The sequence below is a fragment of the Polypterus senegalus genome, chromosome 18 (assembly GCF_016835505.1).
Source record: "Polypterus senegalus isolate Bchr_013 chromosome 18, ASM1683550v1, whole genome shotgun sequence".
Taxonomy (NCBI): Eukaryota; Metazoa; Chordata; class Cladistia; order Polypteriformes; family Polypteridae; genus Polypterus; species Polypterus senegalus.
Window position 1 is genome coordinate 17378566 of NC_053171.1, and position 24809 is coordinate 17403374.

Genomic DNA, 24809 nt, shown 5'->3' on the forward strand with positions numbered 1-24809 from the left:
TGAGTGTTTTTGGTTTTTGTGAAAATGTCACTTTTGTCTTTCAAATTCTGATTTCTTCTGATGGAGTAGTACTAACAGAGCTGTCCATCCATTCATCCACCAATCACTCCAATCAATCAGTCCAGCAGTCCATCCATCCATCTGTCAGCCAATCATTAATGTATTACCTTAGATCACAAATACATTAACAACGTGCACAAGCCCTTTTTATATAAAAAGAACCTTTAATGCAAACATTTCAGATTACTGGTGAACAAGTCATGCGTCTCTTTTACGTGGGACTCCATTTCAATCTTCTCCGTAGGTAATCAGGTGAGGAACAAAGTGGCCTGAAACACCTGCCATGCCGCACAAAACCTAGAAAAAGAAACACAAAAACAAAAAGGTCAAAGATGAAGACCCGCGCTGGTGAGCTCTGATCATTCAGCAGCCTCATCTTTTGTCGGCCCCTGGCCTAGCGGTCCCAGGTGTCTGCCTCACGCCAGCATGCATGTGCACATGAGCAAAGTTAGCACACCAGTAAAGAAAACTGGGGACCTAAGCAGGCCATGGAGTATCTCAGGACCCCTCTTTGTTGTGAATGTATGTGGCCATTGACTGTACATCCTCCCCTCTTAGCATGAGAGTTGCTGTTTTGCACAGTTTTGTTTGCTGGCGGCCACGTACGATGGTGTATAATGTCCAAAGCCATGGACTGAGTGTCGTCAGGGGTCATGGAGTATGAAGTTCAGCTCCTTATCTGAGTTTGCGGAAACCTCAAAGAAACTCAGTAAGTGTGTTTGTGTGTTTAGATGTGTCTCAGAACATATCTTTTCTTTCTGAATTTTTGACTTGCAGGTAGGTTTTGCTTTGGGCTCAGATGCTCTGTATTTTTTGATCTTCTGGTCTATATAAATAAAATGTATTATTATTATTTCTTGCGACTCTTGTTTATCTCCTGGTCCTTCTCTTTCCTGTGTGCTTTTTTCATAACCCACACATATACAAACAGAAATACATAAGCACGTAGACACAAGTGCCGTATACACGCTTGCACTTGCACCCCACATATACCACAAACTAACACATCACTTTAACATGGCCTTCTCATAACTTCACTTTAACTTAATCCTGATACTCTGTATGTTCAATTCATCACAATAACTATTCATAGTGGCTCTAAAATCCGTACTGACCCCAACTCTCTCTTCTGTTTCTTTTTCTGGTTTCTTTGTGGTGGTGGCCTGCGCCACCACCACCTACTCAAAGCATCATGATGCACCAACATTGATGGACTGAAAGCCAGAAGTCTACGTGACCATCATCATCAGGTCCTTCCATGAGAACCCTAAATACAAAGAGGACTGTTTGACTTATGTTAGGTAGATTGCCCAGAGGGGACTTGGTGGTCTCGTGGTCTGGAACCCCTACAGATTTTAGTTTTTTTCTCCAGCATTTGGAGTTTTTTTTTTGTTTTTTCTGTCCACCCTGGCCATCGGACCTTACTTATTCTATGTTAATTAATGTTGACTTATGTTTATTTTTTATTGTGTCTTCTATTTTTCTATTCATTTTGTAAAGTACTTTGAGCTACATTTTTTGTATGAATATGTGCTATATAAATAAATGTTGATTGATTGATTGATACAAGTAGATTAACAGTGTGTACATCTAAACAGCGACATGTGCACATTGAGTCCCACACACCACGCGATCAGTCCCACATTTGAACACACATGTACAATGTTTGACAATTGCATATACAAGTCACGTTGACACTTAGAGGCACACATACTGTGTTTCTCCGAAAGTTAAGACCGGGTCTTATATTAATTTTTGCTCCAAAAGATGCACTAGGGCTTATTTTTAGGGGATATCTTATATTTATTCATTCGAACATTAGAACATTAGAACACTCTGGACGAGAACAGGCCATTCAGCCCAACAAAGCTCGCCAGTCCTATCCACTTGTTTCCTTCAAGAAAACATCAAGTCGAGTTTTGAAAGTCCCTAATGTCTCACTGTCCACCACACTACTTGGTTGCTTATTCCAAGTGTCTATCGTTCTTTGTGTAAAGAAAATCTTCCTAATGTTTGTGCGAAATTTACCCTTAACAAGTTTCCAACTGTGTCCCCGTGTTCTTGATGAGCTGATTTTAAAATACAAGTCTCGATCCACTGTACTAATTCCCTTCATAATTTTAAACACTTCAATCATGTCACCTCTTAATCTTCTTTTGCTTAAACTGTAAAGGCTCAGCTCTTTTAATCTTTCCTCATAATTCAACCCCTGTAGACCTGGAATCAGCCTAGTCGTTCTTCTCTGGACCTTTTCTTGTGCTGTTATGTCCTTTTTGTAGCCTGGAGACCAAAACTGCACACAGGACTCCAGATGAGGCCTCACCAGTGCATTATAAAGGTTGAGCAGAACCTCCTGTGACTTGTACTGCACACATCAAGGCTATATAACCTGACATTCTGTTAGCCTTCTTAATGGCTTCTGAACACTGTTGGGAAGTTGATAGCTTAGAGTCCACTATGACTCCTAAATCCTTCTCATAAGGTGTACTCTTGATTTTACGACCGCCCATTGTGTATTCAAAACTCTCATTTTTACTTCCTATGTGTAATTCTTTACATTTACTGACATTAAATTTCATCTGCCACAAATCTGCCAACCCTGTATGCTATCCAAGTCCTTCTGTAATGATATAACGGATTCCAAATTATCTGCTAATCCACCTGTCTTGGTATCATCTGCAAACTTAACCAGCTTGTTACTTATATTCCTATCTAAATCATTTATATGTATTAAAAATAGCAATGGCCCTAGCACTGACCCCTGCTGGTCACCACTCTTAACATCGGCCAGTTCTGATGAGGTTCCTCGCACCATCACCCTCTGCTTCCTGTGTCTGAGCCAATTCTGCACCCATCTAAAAACATCACCCTGAACTCCCACTTTTTAATTTGATGCCCAACCTCTCATGTGGCACCTTATCAAATGCTTTCTGAAAGTCCAGATAAATAATCTCATCTGCTCCAATCCTTTTGTTGCCTCCTCATAGAATTCCAGCATGTTAGTAAAACACGACCTCCCTCTTCTGACCCATGCTGACTGTTCCTAATAACTCCTGGTGTTTCTCAATCTTATCCTTAATAATTCCTTCCATTCATTTTCCTGCGATTCACGTTAAGCTTACCGGCCTACAGTTGCTTGGATCTGCCCTGTCACCCTTTTTATAGAATGGGATGATATCTGCCATTTTCCAGTCCTTTGGAATCTCTTCAGTGCACAGTGACGTCCTAAAAATACGTGTCAAGGGTTTCTATCTGTACTTACTAGCCTCCTTAAGAACACGAGGATAAATATTATCTGGTCCTGGTGATTTGTTTGATTTCAGCTTATTTTCTTCTCCCTCTACAATTTCCAAATCCCTCAGTCCCTCCTTAGTAGTCCCTGTTACTGCTCTGAGGTTATCCACTTGCTCACTTGTAAACACCTCAGAAAAATGTAAGTTTAGGTCACCCGCTATTTCATTGTCTGTATCTTTTAATTCTCCTTTACTATTCCTGATGAACTTGACCTCCTCCTTGACTGTTCTTATTATTGTTGTTCATGTACAACAATATTCATTCAAACTCTGAATTTCTTGCTACCCCAGCCGCTTTTAGGATCCTCCAGGATCGATGTGCGCGCTTCGATGTTTGATGAATGGTTCGACGTGGTGAAGCCAAATGGCGACATACAAATGCTTTTATATTCAAGCGTCGCATATTCCCCAAAGTAATGACACAAAACATTTTAAAAGTCTCACATACCATCTTCTGTGCCGTCTTGTTCTTTTTTTTGCACCTTACAATGCCATCTGAATGTACGGCGGCGTATTTGAGCCACAGAGAAAAAAAAAATAAGGGCACAATGAAAAGGTCTATTTTGTGATTAAAGTGGACATTTCGTCTTTAACCCCAAAATGTCCACTTTAACCTCGTAGTTTACTTTATCATTAAAGCAGACCGTCGTAAACGTCATCTTAAAACCGACCCAGTTGTTAATCGCTACCTGCTTCTGGTTTTTCCTCCTGACCTGACAGCAGCAATAGATCGCCACACAGAACACATTACATTTATGATATTCCAGCTCTCTGCACATTTAGAATCGTTAGATTTATACTTGATATCACTTTCAAGATGAAATGCATTAAAATATGAATATTACATTTTGTGGTGGGCTGGTGTCCTGCCCAGGGTTTGTTTCCTGCTTTGCGCCCTGTGTTGGCTGGGGTTGGCTCCCCGTGACCCTGTAGTTAGGATATAGCGGGATGGATAATGGATGGATGGATATTACATTTTACAGATAAATCGTTGTTATGGTGTATAAAATCTGTACATTTTGGTTTCCATTATATTTTGTTCAAGACAAGACAACAGATGAAATTAACAAATTAAAGCAGGTTTTCTTCCCTTACACCTTACTTTTATAATACTTGTTCATAGCTTCGTGCTAATTTGGTTTTATAGCCTGGGAAAGGATGTTGAGCTGATACCTCAGGCTATTGATTACTTTATAGATGGACATCTGGAACAACAATTTGCTTTATAGCCTGGGACAGGAAGAACTACTGATACCTCCGAGCACATCAAAGGTTTTGTTGGGAAAACGGACATTGAATTAATTCATCAATCATTTGGACAGCCTGCCAATCAGGTGCATGTGTTTTGAAACCAAGGCTTGACATTTCATAATAAATATGCCTTGGTTTGGAAAGAAGAAGACAGAAGCAAAGGGAGAAGAAAGAGAAGCAAAAGGAGAAGAAAAGAAAGAAGAAGAGGAACGGACGAAAACGGCCCTGGTCGTCAGAAAGGCATCATGGACATCGATTGCCAAATCAAACGCCTCCCTGGGACATTCATCCTTGTCATCTGTAACTTTTTCGTATGCTTTTTCTAAAGACTATATATATTCAGACTTTCCTATCACTACCTATTTTCTAGTATTCTTTGTTCTTGTGGTATTATTATTATTATTCTTGTAATAAATACCATGCTGCTTTTAACTTTCAATGCTTTGTCTTAATGTCTAGAGTGATTGAAGTAATAAGTTAGATTTCTTTGAGCACCTGGTGACAGCCGGATTTTTGCCATTATTTCTGTGCTGCGAGGTTTATATGGCTGAGAGTGAAGAGCGCTATACTCAACAGAAGGGACAAATACGAGAAAGAAGGTATTCTTGGCTGATGAATGGCCTATAGTCAAGAGTGCTGAGTCTTTGTATGTTTAAATGTACAGTAATCCCTCGCTATATCGCGCTTTGACTTTCGCGGTTTCGCTCTATCGTGGATTTTATATGAATGCATAACTAAATATATAACGCGGATTTTTCGCTGCTTCGCGGGTTCTGCGGACAATGTGTCTTTTTACTTCCTGTACATGCTTCCTCAGTTGGTTTGCCCAGTTGATTTCATACAAGGGACGCTATTGGCGGATGACTGAGAAGCTAACCAATCAGAGCACGCAGTTAAGTCCTCCTGACTGAGAAGCTAACCAATCAGAGCATGCAGTTAAGTTCCTGCTTGCTGAATGCGGTGTTAACCAGGAAGTCTTGTCTCGCTCATTCAGCATCAACGTGTTTCACTGTGTAAAGAGTTGTGCTCTTTTGTGTTTATCTTTGTGTATAGTCAAGCCCTACATTATGGCTCCAAAACGATCTGCTACTGCTTCAGGGGCCGTGCCCAAGCGCAAACGGAAGATGTTAACGATTGCCGAAAAGGTAAACGCGTTTTGGATTTGTTGAAGGCTACGATTCTTTTTATTTAAAAAGTAGGAAAGGAATATAAGATCTACGGCCGCAGTGTCCTTTAACCAGGGTGCAAAACGAGTTGTAAGTGGACGTAATAAAGCAGTAGTCTGGATGGAATCTGTTTTAGGGATTTGGATTGAAGACTGCAAGAAGAAGAACAACGGCAGTGCTACACAATCGCCTGAAGAGGCTCCTTTAGAAGAGCTATAACGCTCTCCTTTGTTGTGCAGTAAAATAAAACTCATTGTTATCGGACAAGTCATCGTGTCATTGTTGGTGAGTAACCATAATTAATTTTCTACTTACAGTACTTAGCACATGTACGTAGGTTTAGTGTCACTGTACACACATTTACTGTATACAATTTTTCTTGCATTGTACGTATTTGTTGCTGGTGGCCTGTGTATCGTAATGGCTGTAACATATGTGATATCGGAGACACTCAATATCTTTAAAATAATATTTAGGTTTTACTGTATATAAACAGTGTGTTTATATACATAATTTCAATGAATCTTACCTAATATCTAAGAGAATACAAAGGGATTATGCTGTATAACTGCGGGGAATATTTATAAACAGTGTGGGAGAGTTTATAAGGGCTTAAAATATATAAAAATAACCATAGAAACATATGGTTTCTACTTTATTTTCACCTACCGCGTGGGGGTCTGGAACGCAACCCCCGCGATCGAGGAGGGATTACTGTATTCTTGTAGACCAAAAGTAATATTTAGGTCTGAGATATCACTAAAACATCATATTGTTGTTCGTGCCGAAAATAAGTAAGTCTCTTGAAGTGCTGAACGACAGGCTGTTATTCCTATAGCACTTGTGTGGTTTAAAGTGCTAAGGGTTAATCAGCGTGTGTGTGTCATTCATGGAGCACTGTTGTGGTTAGGGTCTGTGTGTGTGTTCATCTTAAAGTGCAACAGTAGACCAACCCGATAACGAACTTGACGAGAACCCTTACCCTTGAGGAAACAGGTAAAAAGGCAAGTGGAGGGAAATACCACGATAATACAATCGTTAACTGTTTAAATAATGAATACTGTTAATAGTTGGGGTGGCATGGTGGCAGAGTGGTAGCGCTGCTGTCTCGCAGGCAGTCATGTCCCTTTTGTTCCCTGCCTGGAGTTTGCTTGTCTTCCTGGTGGTTTTCCACAGTGTACTCAGTTTTCTATCCAAAGACATGAAGGTTTGAGGATTTGGTGACACTAAATGACGCCAGTGTATGTGTGTGCTTGTGTTCACCTTGCGATGAGCTGATGCCCCGTCCAGGGATTTTGTTTCTGTCTCGTGCAATTGCTGCTGGAATGGGTGCATCCCCGAATTGATGGATGTAATCATCAAACATCCTTTTCAGAGATATTGTGGCATGGTGTCCTCGGAATTTAATGGATGTCTTGGGCACACACGTCGCATCGTATGAAGTATAAACCTGGCCTTAGGCGCCTTACTTTTCATCTGATACTCTTGATGAGGGCTTATTTTTCGGGTAGGACTTATATTACAGAGCAGCCTGGAAATCATGCTAGGGGTTATTTTCGGAGTAGGTCTTATTTTCGGGGAAACACAGTAATACAAATGCGTACACACAAAATGAATACACAAAATACCAAATGTGTACACACAACCTACAACTATGGGTGGCATTAATGGCACGCCACACTCCAGAGTGGACAGCATTGTTTGGTTTTGGTATTTGGTATATCGTGTTAATCCCCGAGGGGAAACTGTCTTTTCATATGACCTTAGGGTGGTCAGAGCACCCTGGAGTGATTGTCAGGTTAAGGGTCTGGCTCAGGGGCCCAACAGAGTAGGATCCCATCTGGCAGTACTAGTGGGATTTGAACCGGCAACCTTCCACACCCTTAGCCTCAGATATAACAAATACCCCACAAACAGAACGCGTAGACACATGAAGGCAGGTACTGATCGGTAGATACGCAATTTTAGCTCACATGCAGGAGTGCACAACACATGTGGCACACTTACAGAAAGACATAAAGAAGCTTTAACTGCCCTCACGTACAATATTACACTCAAAAAGACTATGCCAGTGGCACAAAGGCATGGGAGCTCATAAGGACCCCCCAAACACTCACATGCAGACCAGTGTTGGCACTCAGGTGAAATGGTCACAGGCACCGCACCACATTTCTCGTGCCCACAGGAGTACTCACACACCCACACACCCACACTTCAGGAGGCTTGACGTCAGCAACTGATTGGCCTGTGGGTGGACGATCCTTGGAATTTGCTGGGCTCTTGACACGTATGACATCAGCCGGATTCCCACCTGGCCCGTACATCAAAGCGGGTTCAAGCCGCGTCACCGTGGGCGGACAGCTAGGCTAACAGGGCGGGCCACAGTGACAGCACAATGACATTGTGTGAAAACAGGGAGTTCTTTACCTGAGTGCAGCTCTACTTGTAGGTGTGGCTCTCAGTGCCGCCGCGGCCAAACCCTGCGGAGACAGATGGAAACAATGAGATCAAAACACATCGTCCTCTTCATTTGTTTGAGTAGTTCCTGGGTTTTCACGGCTGCCAGGCAAAAGGGAGTGGCAGTGTTTAAAGACTTTGTACTTTACTCATGAAAATAAGAGAGGTGGTGGCTACACCTGAGCCCAATAGGGCCTTCACTGCCATGGGGGCTCATTAAACCCTTCACCTGTCTAACAGGTGGACTATAAGTAAATGGAAAAAAACCACTGAGCAGGGTGGGCAGGACTCATTCACACCCACCCACCCAGAATAGTGAACACTGGATCTGAGATCCTGAGACATTCCGGTTTGTGATGTTAACAGGTAAGCCACCATCTCAACCCAATCTACAGCTGCAGGACTGAATGTGACTGATGTGTCTTTGGGTTTAAGGGGCCTGGGGTAGCTGCTTGTAGCAATTTGTACTAAATGATACAAACCTTTGGGTCCGAAGAGTGCGGCGTAGCACGGCGCGTTACAGTAGGGCTTCCCCTCATGCTGCAAAGAAAAGATAAGATGGTTAGCCAAGAAGTTCACCTCTCACCGAGCGTACTGTGCGCTTGTGGCCAACCGGCTACCTTTCATCAGAGCGGGACGCAAGACCCAAAGCACATGCCTCGAGATGACCCACGTCCTTGAACCTTGAGGCCTGACTTTCTGGTTTATGTTACAAGCTCCACACGTTTGAACCCAGTTAGGTGACCTTTGGATGACATTTTGAGGCCACACACAGACCTGTGCCCCTTATTTATCAGTTAGGAAAACAGTCTTAACTGGCTTGAAAATCTCAGGGTGAGCCCAATGTTGTCCTACTGTGAAGTGTAGGAGTAGCAGCATTTGATCAATTTAGGACACTATGCCTGACGTCATCGGGATTTAGGAGAAAGCATGAGCTTTCTAACTGGATAGGAGATACCAGAAGATAGCGTTCAGGTAGAGATTGGCACACACATCCTGTTTTGGAAATGCTGGACAACTATAAACTTGCAAAAAGATACGAATTTGACAGAGATGGAATAAAACTCGTAGAGACTCACACACACCTCGTGATCAGTCCATCTACGTGGAGAAGCCACGTGACTTCAGGTGAAATGAAAGCCAATGGTGACGTTACGTGTAAAGTACGGCTTTGCAGTAGTGGCCAACCTCTCCTCAAATTTGACATCAATCTCTGAATGACAATGAATTGGAGCTCATGCAAGAACTAAAAAAGTGACCACGTGAGTATTAGGCTCATAGTGCAAGTATCCTAATATCTCATCTAGGTAGTCCTCAGGGTCTCCACTTTACCAACATGGTCCCAGGGGAGCATCAGCAGACTGACTAGGTGAACATTATCTACCGAGGTATTTCAGTATGTTACTGTGTATCCTGGCACTGGAGAGCGGCGACACGGTTGGTTAATAAAGCAGATGTCACGTGACACGACCTCTGCTCGGAGGGGATGTCAGACTTGCTGGACCACGTGAATTCACAGAACTAGTAACTGCTGGACATGCCAAATTACGTGATGACTTTCCAGCACAAATTCACATTTCTAATGTATTGAGAGTTCTCCCCTTTCTCTGCCAGCCAATAATGTGCTACGTGATGGAGCTGAAAAGGGGTTACCACCACAGCGAGTTCACACACCCGATCTGCACCTTTTATTGTCTTTTTCTATTCTGTTGTGGTACATAAAATATAAGTCATTATCCATCTATCTATCTGCTTTTCACACGAGAACTACTAAATGGATTTAGATTGGGATTTTTTCTAGAATTTCTTTCATAGTGTAGTTCACTTGCCGGAGTGATATATTTGTGCTAATCTGAGACAGAGGCTGTGGGCCAAGCAGAGAGTGAAACGTGATGTCAGGAGTGTGAAGCCAGGCAGGGTCCTCCCTACTGTCCTTTTTAACTAATATGCGGGCATAGCTGCGTAACATGGCTAGTTTATTATATAGTGCCTTTTATTTCTATCTATCTATCTAGTGCCTTTCATATCTATCTATCTATCTATCTATCTATCTATCTATCTATCTATCTATCTATCTATCATTTAGTGCCTATCATATCTATCTATCTATCTATCTATCTATTATATAGTGCCTTTCACATCTATCTATCTATGCTACATAGTGCCTTTCATATCTATCTATCTATCTATCTATCTATCTATCTATTATATAGTGCCTTTCACATCTATCTATCTATCTATCTATCTATCTATCTATCTATCTATCTATCTATCTATCATTTAGTGCCTATCATATCTATCTATTATATAGTGCCTTTCACATCTATTTATCTATCTATCTATCTATCTATCTATTATATAGTGCCTTTCACATCTATCTATCTATTATATAGTGCCTTTCACATCTACCTATTATATAGTGCCTTTCACATCTATCTATCTATCTATCTATCTATCTATCTATCTATCTATCTATCTATCTATCTATCTATCTGAATTGCTGGTGTGCTAAAGAAGTCTGCCAATTCAGTCTCCATGTGAGACATTTCCCCTTCCTCTACCTCTGTTGTAAAAATTATCATAAATACATTACATAAAAGTTTAATCATAAAATAAGAAATACTGTACAGCAAAAGGATCAATTAATAAAATCAAATGTATTTAAAATAAATATCTTTTAATAAATTCAAGTGTATTGTTGCCCTCTGCTGGCTCAGATGATATACTGTAAAGGAGAAAGCTGTCAGTTCCGTCCCCACTGCTTCACCTGCCACTCCTGACATGACAGAAATGTGGATGCAGATGTACCCCCAGTGGCTAAGGAGCTGTCAAGAAGATGGCTTCCCATTCAGTTCTGCTTAGTAAGCGATGGCATGATTAGAAGTGAATCGTTCAATATGACACCAATGCAGTTGTGGAAATATGAAAAATCTTATGCAGTTGATAGTGTAAAGCACCGTGTGATGACGCTCACCCTGTAAAGGAGTTATATGGCATATTGATTAATAAACTCATGTTTACTGTTGCCCCCTAGTGGTTAGACGTTATACTCTAAAGCAGAAGGCTGCCAGCTCCGTCCCCACCACTTGTTCTCCTTGTGATTCTCATCACTTCACCTACCACTTCAGATCTGACAGAACTGTGGACACAGATGGGCCACCTAGTGATTAAAGTGCAGAAGTGTCCAGAAGAAGGCTTCACATCTACTGGTTCACAGAGTCGGTATTATAACATGCAGAGGGTCCGTTAAAATTCTTACTTGCCTGTGTTAGTCTTCCTTCTTTGTAAATGAGTTATTTCACAGAGCACTGCCATAGATGTAACAATTAAGAAACTATTATAAAAAATGTAAACCCCCTTGTGATGGCACTCTCTCTGGAGGGGAGCTACATTATATAGAATAAAGACTGGTTAATAAACTCATTTGTGCTGTTGCCCCCTAGTGGCTGAGACTGTACAAAAGAAAACTTCATGATTATAAACGAGTCACTTAACATGCCACTGCCACAAATGTAGCAATATGGAAACTTTCATGCACATGATAAATGTAAAGCACCATGTGATGATGCTAAACTTGGAAAGGAGCTATATAGAATTAAGATTGATTAATAACATCATGTGCACTGCTGCCCCCTAGTGGATAAGACTATAGACTGTAAATCACAAAGCTGCCAGCTCCGTCCCCACCAATGGCTCCCTGTGTGACTGCCACTCCAGACATGACAAAAATGTGGAGACAAATGTGCCTCCTAGTGGCTAAAGTGCAGAGCTGTACTGTGGAGAAGAAAACTTCTCATCCCATCCTCCTTACGCGATTGTAAACGAGTCATTTAACATGCCACTGCCGCAGTTGAGGCAATATAGAAAGTATTATGTACCTGATAAATATAAAGCATCTCACTCTGGAAAGGAGCTATATAGAATAAAGATGGGTTAACAACATCATGTGCACTGCTGCCCCCTTATACACTTTAATGGTCGCCTCTTTTGTTTTTCTCTTTGGCTCACTGTGTGATCCATTCATTCCTCCATTTTGAGCAGGATGGCAGGGAGGCATAGAGTGCAAGGCAGGAACAAACCTCAGACAGGGCGGCGGTTGATCACAGGGAGAACACAAACACAAACACACGCACACACACACACACACACACACACACAGGGTGGAGTAATTAATCTGCAATATTTAGAAATGCAGCAGCATGGGCATTGGTGAGTGACTTTGAATTGAAGGGTGCTTTCCTTAAATGTAGAGATGTTTAAAACCAAGATGAGGCCCGAGACAGAGGGGGAAGACCACCAAAGCAATTCTCTCTCTTGACGTGCGGTGTGGCTTTTGCCATCTCGGGCTGCTCTCTCTTTGAAGGAGGTGTGCAATGCGGCCGGGGCTCGAGTTCATTCATGGGCGGCTGCTTCCTTTGGCAATCGTAACTTTAGCAATGAGGATGTAGAAAGAAATGCGCAAGTGCAAAGCTTCCGCTTTCTTATGAAAAGAAAAGACAGTTATGAAACCTCACGTAACCTGCAAGCCTAAAAGAAATGAAATCCTTTGCCCATCTGTGTCCTTGTGGGGAGATCAGAATAAAGGAGCTGCCTTTATAGCGCCATGGCTGATGAAGATCTCGCATTGCGAGGCCCAAGATCTGAACTCTACCAGGTATACCGTTGTGGAATTTAAATAAAATCTGCGGAATTGATAGCCACATCCATCTTTACGCCATCCTCCATCCAGCTTAGACATGTTCATCTGATCTCCTGCACAACAAGCAGCAAAAGCACAGGTGGGCTTGCTACCCCGTCCCCTCAGAGACTCACCTCCGCATGGGAGCCTGGTGATAAGGTTTTGCCGCACTTGTCGCACTTCAGGCAGGGTCTGTGCCAGTCTTTGCCCAAGGATGTAACTCTCTCGGCTGGAAAAAAAAAAAGAGACATAAGAGCGTTGAGAAGAATGAGAAACATCAACTGAGAAGTTTTCTGCTCTTCCTGCTGTCCTTCCTACAGGTTCTCATTATGCCCACCCAGAATGCCACAAAAGAACAAATACAAATTTTAGGTTGTGCCCCTCGGTAGTGGCCAGCAAGGTGGCTCGGTGGTTCATGTGTTCATCTTGTGTTTTCTTTGTGGGGTCTGCACGTTCTTCCTGTGTCTCTGTGGGTTTTGTGTCCGGACCCCCCTCAGTTTCTTCCCAGATCCCACTGATTCAGTTAACTGGTGTGTCTAGATTGCTCCTGAGTGAGTCAGTGGGTCCTGCAACGGACTGGCATCCGCCCTAAGGTGGGTTTCTTCTTTCACCTAAAGCTCTCAGGATAGTCGCCACTTTGCCCATAAACGTAATTATTATACAGGGTGATTCAAAAAGATTCTTCCAATTTCAAAATGATCTGTTTCACTTGTAAATCATTACAGAACAGTGCAGAATATTGTAAATGGTTTAGGTGATCGTCAAGTTTATTATGTAATTCAACAAGTGCTCAATATGACCTCCTCCGGCTTTATGGACAACATCACGGCTGTAAAAATACGGCGCTTTGAAATTGGATGAATCTTTTTGAATCGCCCAGTATAAGTGGGAGATTTCAGGATGTGATTTTTAATAAATTTGCCAACCTTTCTGAAAACAGATCCTCACTTTGTCGTTATGGGTTACTGAGTGTTGACTGATGGGTGAAAATGGCAGACTTACCCACTCAGAGTTAAATTGACACCCCAAGAACATGTGCAGATGGTGTAGGGGACCGAATACTTTCTGAAGCCACTGTAGATAACAAACAGGCCTGGAGGTCATAACCCAATGAGGTAACACCACTAAGCACGGCTGTAGCGGTGCTGTATGATTAACGTCGTCCGAAACGTATTCGCGTCTTTCGTAGTGTCTCTTTGTCCTGTTGACATGGTCTGTGTGTCTGTCCCCTGGAAACAAAGGGGAAAGGATAACGCTGAGGAACCGTGGTCCCTTCTGCTAATTTGTCTTGTCGATCCCGTCATTTGCATCCGGGTCATTTACTATTTAAACAGGAGGACGAAAAGAAGGAAAAAAAATGCCATCTAATACACCGATACTTCATCGCAGCATTAAGAGAGCGCAACGTTAGAAACACCTTCACCTTCCCCTGCTTTCAACGCCAGACTTGACAACGTCACGATGACAACGCAAAAAACCCCCGGGGTTCCGGATTATGCCGAAATGCTGAGGATAGGAATGGTGAAACTTTTTTTTTGTCATTTGGGAGAGGAGCAAGCTATCATTTTCATCCGTGCATAACTGCCGTAGGACACTTTTCCAGCTGAACGAAGTTCACCGTCACTATTCCTTCTCCGTTTAATCTCCTGGACTCTTATGTGCGTTTCGTGTTACCGTGTGTCTTATTTGTTTCATGTTCAGTGTGGGGTCAACGGAGGGTTTGTGTTGTATATTATTTTGTTTTTTTGCTGCACCTTTTTATTATTAAATTCCGCTAGTCACTTTTGGGGTTGGGTGTGATGTGGGAGCTTTGGAGGGAGTGAAGTGTACATATTGTTCTGTTGTGTTGTTTCTTATCACTATTAATATATATGCACATTATTAATTTATAAACTGTGTGATCAGTTAACCGAATATTGGGGAAGTTTATTTGGAAGAAGTATGGCTTGTTGGGTCTAACGTTCCTCAGCTTGCCAGGCCACGGGTCTTGGTGGTGTAACTGCCATTCTGGGTGAGTGGGTCAGCCGTTACACTGTGCCACTACGGTTTAATTGAAATTGTACATTGTATTTTATATAGCGCCTTTGATCAGTGAAGACAATTTACAACTTATGGAGCACAGGCAGATTAAGAGTATGGCAAACATTGGATCCACTAGGCCTCACTTGCCAGAAAGCATGGTGCCAGCTCCACACAGCAGGCTAGTCCTTGGCAGGGCCTAAGAACTCCGACCAGACAAGCTCAGTCAAGCTGATGGCCTGTCTTTGAATCACGGGAGGAAATTCGGCTAAGTAAGAGAGACCATCGAGGCCAGAACTGCCAGGCGTCAAGTCCTCTGTCTGAGATATGGCAATTAGTGCAGGCACATGTTTAACATTTTTGCTTTATTTTTTGTTTTATTAAGTGACATTTTGCATAACAATTCTAAGATGGCATTTCCTCTCCTGACAGAGCGAGACGGAGTTTGAGGACGCCCCAGCATAGCTAGCATTCCACTTTGTATAATTATGTGTCTGCAGTGGGAGCCCGAGTCGAAATAAACAAATTCCCTTGGAAATTCACATAACGCGAACGGGGACACACGTGACCTGAGCCTTCACGCCGTGTAGTGTCATTTGGGATACATCGACAGTACGAGATTCTCATCCCTCCTCCATCTTCTGAGCCCACTTTGTTCATGGCAAGGCCCCTGGTGGCCACGGACTATCCCTGTGAAGCTGGGCACCAGCCAGGAGCCAGACTGGGACAGGGCATCAGTGCACTGCAGGGCACATTCAGTAGCCATACCTACTGGGTCCTTCGACCTAACGCACTCATGTCTGTCGGAGAAGGGAGAACAGGCAGACTTGACATGGACAGACTTGAACTCCGATCTGCGGAGACGTCAGGCCACTGAGGCGCCATCAGTGCCCATAAACTGCCCTAATGGGAAGGATGAATAGGAAATGGTCTCTGGATATTTATGTCCGGCATAGTTGGCTCTGTGTCTAGAGGTCCATTTTCTAACACTAATGAAAATAAAATAATAATAATAATAATAATAATAAAACTAAATAAAATTTGTTTGACATGGTTAGCTAAATATTTAGCCTAAAATGTCTCATTTCTGTCTTTGTAACACTAGAGATCTGAAGTGTAAAATAGGCAATAGCACCAGTTTGACATGGAGGGACATACGTAGGGTCTTCTGGAAGACTAAGACCAATCAATCAATCAATCAATCAATCAAAACACAAAACGACTCAACCAACTGTTTCCAATTTGGTGCTTGTCCTGGAAGAAGTGAGACCAATTCAAGGCCCAACCCTGAATTGTGCAAAACCCTGGAGTGTGATGTCTCTAACGAAGGTCTTGTTCTTTCTTCTACAGAACTGGCCTCTTGATCCTAATCAGTCAGGCTTCAAGAGGAGTCATTGCACCGAGACGGCCCCACTTACTGTTGCCAACATGTTACGTCAGGCTAGAGCTACCAACATGTCATCTGTCCCCATCCTGTTAAGTCTGTCCTCTGGTTTTGATGCAGTCAAGCATCAGATCCTCCTCGCCACCCTCTTTGGCCTTGATGTCCCTAAGATTGCGCTCAGGTGATCTGAGTCCTACCTCTTGGGTAGATCCACCCTTGAGAAATATGAAGAGTGCAGCAGAGCTGGCATGGGGGTGCCTCAGTAATCAGTGCCAGGCTTTCTCCTTTTCTCTCTTTGCTCCTCCTCATGAGGCCTAATCATCCAGTCCAACGGTTTCTCTTCTCAGTGCTATGCTGATGATACACAGCCGTACCTGACATTCCCCTCAGAGGACCACACTGTATCAGCGATGATCTCTGCATGTCTCACTGATATTACAACCTGCACTGCAGCTCAACCTGTCAAAGATGGACCTCCTTGTTATCCCAGCTCATCGGTCTATTCAACACTCCACCCCTATCCAGCTTGGCTCATTATCACTAACACTTGCCAAGTTGGTACTCAGCCTTGGGCTGGTGATTGATGACCAGCTGGCCTTCATGGACCGAGCTGCTCCAATCTCTCAGTCTGGCAGATTTACTCAACACAACACTCAGCAGATCAGACCTTGTGTGACGGAGTATGCAACACAACTCCTGGTCCAGGCTCTGGTCTTGCCACATCTGGACTACTGTAACTCTCTGCTAGCAGAAGTACCAACAATGTGTTACTACGCTGCTGCAGAAGATTCGAAATGCAGTGGCACGTTTGGTGTTCAGCCAGCCAAAGTGGCCACATGTCACTCCAGGCACTCCCTGTACCGCCCCAAATACTGGATGCTTGTCTACAGAGTGGTCAATGTTTCAGTATAGCACACTTGTGAGGTCCTGTGCTCCTTCTCACCATGGGTAGACCTCCATTGTGTTCAATCCAACATCTACCACAGACTGCCTGCCCTTTCTGACTGTGCTGGAATCACAATCTTGGATTGAACAGCAATGGCACCAATTAACTTTCCTTGAGTAAGTCTGGCTCCTTCACTGAGACCAATGTTTGGCATCTAACACGTTCACACATGAAGATGGAGTCCAATATGAAATGCAAACAGCTGGAACTGAAGGTTTCGTGGCGAGGGGTGCCATCCCTGATGACAGCTAGAAGCTGACGATAGACTGACGATACATCATTTGACCGTTCATAGCAGGCCTGCCTATTGCCATTTTCCTACATAACCAGAAATGGCTGCCATGTCCCAGGAATACCTGTGTGAATACCATCAGGCCTATTCCTGTCTCCAACAGAGCATGTGTGGGCTATTCTGGGACACCAGCTACTGTCCAACCCACACCCTTTGTGCACCATTGCATCTGCGGAGGACTATTTACCCAAAATTTGGCTTGTTAGTGTGCCCGGGAAAGCAGACTGAGGGTGACAGCCAAGAAAGGCTGGGAAACCAGCTTGGTAACCCCTTTAATAACAAAAACCCGAAAAGATGGTTCAGTACAAAAGCAGCGCTTTCTTTCTCTTTCTAGGGAGACCACAAAGTGCTAGGCACTCTGTGACATCGAGTGTCAGTTAAACATGTGACGCCCTTCCAGGAGTGGGCCGGCTTTATAGAGTGGGTATCAGAAGGGGCGGAGTCATCTCTGGGCATTGGGGCGGGGTTAGGGATTCTCATTGGGCGTGTTTTCCTGGCTGTGGAGTAGGAAGGAGAAGACAATGTGAGTTTTAGCACCCCCTGCTGATCTCCAGGCATGCATGTGTGACAGGCTGCATGTGCTACATGATGCCATTTGGCACCAGGTTGACTCCAGCCATAATGCATAGCATTGCCAACCATTAAGGTTTTACCTGATGTTAAAGATGCCCACATGTAGGCCCAGGTTTGAATTAAGAAATCTTTTCTCTCTTCTGGCTATGGGATCATTTCTAACTCACGTGCCACCTGTCCTGTATGTCGCTTTTCATGCAAATTGGAGCACTGGTGCCATATTGTGGCTGCCACAGAGCATCCAATGCAATTTACGAGGCACTTTATGAAGCAAATGAATTGCAATAAAGTCCACTCATCCATTTTTTTTTTAATCACACTTATCCAGGTCGGGGTCGAGATGGGTGGCTTTTCTAGAAAACACTGAGGGCAGGACACCCACACAAGCGTAGAATCCCTCCAACCCACACTCACTAATCCTCAGTTAAACCTGAGATGAAGAAAGTGAAGTGGGGCATCTGGAGGAGAAAGGGAGAACATGCAAACGCCACACACAGAATGATTTGAACCCAGGACCGTAAAGCTGGCACTACCCAAATTACAAGAAAAGCAGAAAGTGAAAAGAAATGTGTACACCTATTGAAAAAATTCGAATTTAGGAAAATTAGGGTGTAGTTATGAAAGAACAGCTCAAGACAAGTTAGGTTATGATGTCACCATTTGTAAAACTTCTGTAAAGACTAATAGTCCTACTTTGGTGCAGATTTGCCAGATTTCTTAGATAAGTTAGGTGGTGCAATGATTAGTATGGCTACTCTATTGATCTACTGTTCCGGGTTCAAATCCCACAACTGACATTGTGTGACCACGAACAGGTCACTACACCTGCCTGTCCTCTAATTGAAAAAACAAATAGAAATGGAAGCAATTGTATCTCAGATGGATAAAGGTGTCAACAGAATAATAAGTAAGAATAAAGTAATAATCATAAACCCTTAAATCCCTGTGTGGAGTCTGCATGTTCTCCTTGTGTCCATAGGAAACTTCCTCCATGTACTTCACACCAGACCTCCTAACACCACACACATCCTCATGCATTTTGGGCTAATTATCACTTTCAAAATGGGATATGTGGGCATAATTGTATGATAGACTGGCACCCTGACCAGCGCTGCTTGCTGTTTTACCACCCTAAGCTGGCTAGAGAATGTTACATATGATGAGCAAGCCCAAGTAATTCAGTTTTAAATCCACAAAAAATGGACACAAGAAGCATACTAGACGATGTTTTCAACAACAGAATGTCTGCCCACCCTCTCATTCATCCATCTGCCTGTCCTTCTTCTGAACCCGCATCATTCAAATTAAAAAATCCGGTGTTCCAGTTTCCTCTGACAACTCCAAAGACATGCAGGTGAGGTGAATTAGCGCCATTAAATTGGCCCTTGTGTGTGAGTGTGTGCGTGTGTGTGTGAGTGCGTGTGTGTGAGTGCTTGCGTGTGTGTGTGTGTGTGTGTGTGTGTGTGAGAGAGAGTTCTCCCTGTCATGAACTGGCTCCTGTCCATCAATTCTTCCTATCTTGCACCCTATGCTTGCTGGGATAGGCTCCAGTAACCCATGACCCCTGCTCGGATTTAAGGGGGCTTACATGATGATATGGTATAAATAACACACACTGCCTTATCCATCAAATCAAATGGCATGCTTATTAATAATGAATAATAACATACTACAACATCCTCAGACATACTTAATCCAAGATAGGAGGGAACTCTGCAAGGGACACCAGTCCAATGGAGGGTCCACTCGGCCATACAGGGCAAGTATGGAGTCAACAAATAACACCTTAGATATCTGTTATGCTACCAAAGCAGCAGTAATACAACAATAAAATCATGCAAATCAGGCAAATTTGCATTCATCTGTTCGTAGATTTAATGAACCAGCTAACTGAATTTTAAATTAGATAGATAGATAGATAGATATGAGAGGCACTATATAATAGATAGATAGATAGATAAATAGATAGATAGATAGATAGATAGATAGATATGAAAGGCACTATATAGTAGAGATATAGTTAGATATGAAAGGCACTATATAAAAGATAGATAGATAGATAGATAGGTAGATAGATAGATAGATAGATAGTTAGATATGAAAGGCACTATATAACAGATAGATAGACAGATAGATAGATAAGGCACTATATAACAGATATATAGCATTTTATTTGTCCCCATGGGGAAATTTGCCTTTTTTACAGAAGCTCAATATAGAAATAGTATTATATTAGTATGGAAAACCTTAAAAAATATGAAGTAACAGGCTTCACCCAGATAAAGCTGTAATGACTAAAAGTCTGCGGTTGTGTCTTTGCTGGAGCTGTCGAGTCTCCAGCCCTTGTCCAGTCGTGAGCCCGCGACACACACAGACGGCTCCATTTGCTTATTAACCCTTTAATTTCAAATCATTCCCAAACTGACGCTTCATTGTACACAAAACATTCTGCATGTACCCCCACCTGTCCATTTTCCTATCCTCCTGATTACGCTACAGGGTTGCCAGCAGCATTAGGCACAAGACATGGGAGCAACTCGTTGCTGGGCACACCCATCTGCACACTCGGTCAGGTCAGCACCATCTGACATCCTAATATTCTCTCCTTTTCCTTCATGTTCCGGGTGGGAACTGAGTCAGCCAGAGAAAACACACAAGGACAAATTGGGCACACACAAGCCTCACACAGACAGTGACTGTTTAAAGTCCATCAGCAGTGCCATTCACATTATTCCACTGTACTATCTCATCTGCACGTTTAACTTGAAAGTTTCAAAGACAGAATCTTCATGTCTTCCCAGTTTAAAAAAGCAGCCGCTAGTCTTTGCTATGAAGTTTTTTTTATTTTATAGGACACTATGCACCAACTAAACAAACAACATGTCTAAATGACCTGAATTGGATTAAAAGGCTTTGACAATGTTACGGTATGTTATGTTATAATATGTGAAAGGCATGCACTGTAAATTCAGGGAGCCATTGATTTTTAAGAAAACCAGTACACTGGGCTTGGCCCCATCCCATACAACGCCCTGTTCTTCTAGAGTTATAAGAGGCAATCTTGTTCAGTGCTTTGTGAAGGCTCTTGCTGTGAAAGACGCCATATAAAATAATGAGGGACTCGTACAGCGTTTGATATGGTAAGCCTCATTTTAATACGGTCGAGGTCTAATGGACATTGTCCTTAGGGTGGGGATTCCTGCACTGACTGCATGGAATAATGGGACGCATTCACTTTGCTTTTCAATCACCTTGGGATTTCTCTGAGAACTTTCAGGTGTTTTCCATATAGTGTATTAAAAGTGCAACTGTTAACACAATTAAATGGACCCTAACACCGTTCATCAGTCCAATGGGGAGGAGTAGAACATTGCAAACACTTTGAGGAGAACTGGTCATCCAGCCCAAAAAAGCTCGCCAATCCACCCCACCTATTTTCTCCAAAATAACATCAAGTCAAGATTTGAAGGTCCCTAAAGTCCAGCTCTTAACCACACCACTTGGTCATTTGTTCCATATGTCTGATGTTCTCTTTGGGTTTGGATTTGAACATTAGAAAACTTTTGATGAGAACAGGCTGTTCAGCCAAATAAAGTTTACCAATCTCATCCACCTAATTTCTACAGAATAACATCAAGTCGAGACTTGAAGGCCCCTAAAGTCCTGCTGTCCACCACCAAACTTGGTAATTTCTTCCACATGTCTGTGGTTCTTTGTTGCCTAACTTTTGAACCAAGTTTACTGGACTAATGAGTCTCCGTAAGGTTTGAAGCGACATAATACCCGATAATAATAACCATAAGCATGAACGTCGAGAGTATGGTCGCCTCGAAGTGCACGCGCTCAACTTTAATGATAAGAATTCTTTTTTTTTTCCTAAACAAAAGTTCTGAAGATCAGCGAGCGCCCTGAGGGTGCGGCTCGCCTAAAGACTTCTTGGCGCAAAACAGAAATCTGCTGTGTGACATCCGTTAATCTGAACATTTCTTTGACCAACCCAACCACACATCACTTTTAATAATCCCGGTTGTGCGTGGAAGAATTCATGTCAGTCCCCCAGAGCACCTTAACATGGTCTGAAATGAGTAAATCCGGGTGTGTGCGCCAGCGTGTTGGAATAAATGGGTTTATGGATGATAGAACATCGATAAGGACCTTAAGCATAGCTCTGCTCCCGCAGGGTCATTTGGAAAAACTCCATCAATATTCACGTATATATATATATATATATATATATATATATATATATATATATATATATATATATATATATATATATATATATATATTCTCTTTAAAACTTTCTAACGGCATGTCGAATCTCGAGTCTTACGGCATGTCGAGTCCCTGCAAACCGAAGTTTAACTTTGACGGCGCACGCGGGATTCTACTGCAGCGCAAATGTCTTACCAAAGTAGACTTCTTTCTGACACTTGGGGCACTTGGGCATCTTTGCGTTTTCTCCGGCGCAGACAACCGCTACAAAGTTGATTCTCCTTCCCTTTTTTTGGATGAGCTGTTCCACCTGTCAAGAATTCCGCGCCTCTCACAGTCAGAAAAGCGCGCTCGCCTGTCGTTCTCTTATTTATAAGGAAGCGGAGAGAGAGAGAGAGAGAGAGAGAGAGAGAGAGAGAGAGAGAGAGAGAGAGCGAAATGCAGTGAGTGAGTGAGTGTGAGCGAGAGAGAGAGAGAGAGAGAGAGAGAGAGAGAGAGAGAGACACGAGGCGGTGGAACAAGGAGGGTGGGGTTTCAGCGAAGGCAAGGCTTCCGCACTCTGCACTCCCTTCAGATTACACTTGCAAACTAAAAAGCGAGACAGCCGGGTAAAGTATGAGAATTTAAAGCATGTAGCTCATTAACTCATGAAAAAACAACCAGACTTGGCAGGTGGAGCACAAAAGAGGACGTGTTCAGTGTTGCAAGGCAGCACGACACCTTCCACGATTGAGGTTTTCGTTCTCGGATGTTCTACTTTCGTATGTCTTTCATTGTACAATAATATGATTACTTCATCAACGAGCTATTCACCACAAAGAATGCTCTTGTTCAACTTAGAAAATGAACAATAACAAATGATGCTATATTGACATTGCTTCAGTCGATTTAAACAGAGCAGGTAATTTCTAAGTCGTTACCGCAAGACACACACAAAGATAAAATAAACGGAATAAGGTGAGATCTATCCGCAAACAAACAAGTAGTTCCGTTTTATTTAAGTAGCCTTGTGTGGCGTCACCATAAGTGTCGTTAATTCATATGGGAAATCTGTTGGAGACATGGAAGGAAAACGGATGACATAGGAAACCCTCACAGAAAGCAGATCTCGAATGCTCAACAGAGACACTGACTGCCAGTGACTGGGACAGAAGTCAAACCTAAATTACTGGAGATGGGAGGCAGCAGCCCGCACCCGTGCCGCCTGTTCGATCGGAAACGCTTCTATCTATCATATAGTGCCTTTCATATCTATCTATCTATCTATCTATCTATCTATCTATCTATCTATCTATCTATCTATCTATCTATCTATCTATCTATCTATCTATGTATTATATAGTGCCTTTCATTTCTATCTATCTATCTATCTATCTATCTATCTATCTATTTTTCTGTTATATAGTGCCTTTCATATCTATCTATCTATTATATAGTGCCTTTCATGTCTATCTATCTATCTATCTATCTATCTATCTATCTATCTGTTATATAGTGCCTTTCACTTCTATCTATCTATCTATCTATCTATCTATCTATCTATCTATCTATCTATCTATCTATCTATTTCTTCTTTGGCAGAAATTCCAGTCTTCTTGGGTAAGTCTCTACCAGCTTTGCACACCTGGATTTGTGCAGTTTATCCCATTTTTCCCAGCAGATACTCTCAAGTTCTGTTAAAATTGGATGGGAAGTTTCTGTAAACTGCCATCTTCAGGTTTCTCCACAGATGTTCTCTCAGGTTCAAATCTGGGCTTTGCTTCGACCACTCAAAGACACTCAAGAGACTTGTGCTGAAGCCACTCTAGCTTTGTCTTGACTATAGGCTTCAGGTCACTGTCATGCTAAAAGGTGAATGGTCACCCCAGTCTGAGGTCACATGCACACTAAAGTAGGTTTTCTTCAAAGACCTCTATGAACTTTGCTGTGCATTCACCCTTCCCTCAATTCTTACCAATCCCACTGTCCCTGCCACTGAGAAGAACTCCCATAGCATGATGCTCCACCACCATGGTTCACCATATTGGGATGGTATTAGGTAGCTGATGAGTAGTGGTCTTCTCCAGACACAATGAAGAGTAAAGAGTTCAAGTTTTTAAATCATCAGACCCGAGGATCTTGTCGTTCTTTAAACTGTCATATTCCTTTTACTTGAGAGGTGGCTTCTGTTTAGCCATTCAACCATAAATGCCTGATTGATGGAGTGCTGCTGAGATGGCCATCCTTCCATCAAGTTCTTCCATGTCAGCAGTGCACTTCTGAACCTCTGTGGCTACTGATTTCTTGGTCACCCCACCCAACTGACAAAGGCCCTTCTTGCCTGGTTACCCAGTTTGGCCAGATGGTCAGCTCTATGGAGTTGGCCTGGTGGTTACAAACTTCTTCCATTTCACAATTCTTGAGGTCAGTGTGACCCTGGGACCACTCAAAGCTTTAGATTTAGATTTGATCCCCTTACACTGATCTCTGTCTCAC

The 24809-nt window shown here is 42.7% G+C and overlaps 1 protein-coding gene across 1 annotated transcript; it reads right to left on the minus strand.

Annotated features, from left to right (window-relative positions):
* Positions 1–204: 204 nt before the first annotated feature.
* Positions 205–22705, minus strand: crip1 (cysteine-rich protein 1). Its single transcript, XM_039741854.1, has 5 exons — positions 22530–22705; positions 13040–13134; positions 8710–8767; positions 8198–8250; positions 205–357 (listed from the first exon to the last, which is right to left on the minus strand). The coding sequence occupies exons 1-4, from the start codon at positions 22567–22569 to the stop codon at positions 8210–8212; spliced, it is 234 nt and encodes a 77-aa protein (XP_039597788.1). The 5' UTR covers positions 22570–22705; the 3' UTR covers positions 205–357; positions 8198–8209.
* Between the last annotated feature and the right edge of the window lie 2104 nt (positions 22706–24809).

Excerpts from the sequence above, each read along its gene's own strand:
- crip1 (XM_039741854.1), bottom strand. The coding sequence starts at position 22,569 with ATGCCCAAGTGCCCCAAGTGTCAGAAAGAAGTCTACTTTG. Across the intron at positions 13,135-22,529 it reads TCAGAAAGAAGTCTACTTTG|CCGAGAGAGTTACATCCTTG; the intron begins GTAAGACATTTG and ends TTTTTTTTCCAG. Across the intron at positions 8,768-13,039 it reads CACCAGGCTCCCATGCGGAG|CATGAGGGGAAGCCCTACTG; the intron begins GTGAGTCTCTGA and ends TTTTCTTTGCAG.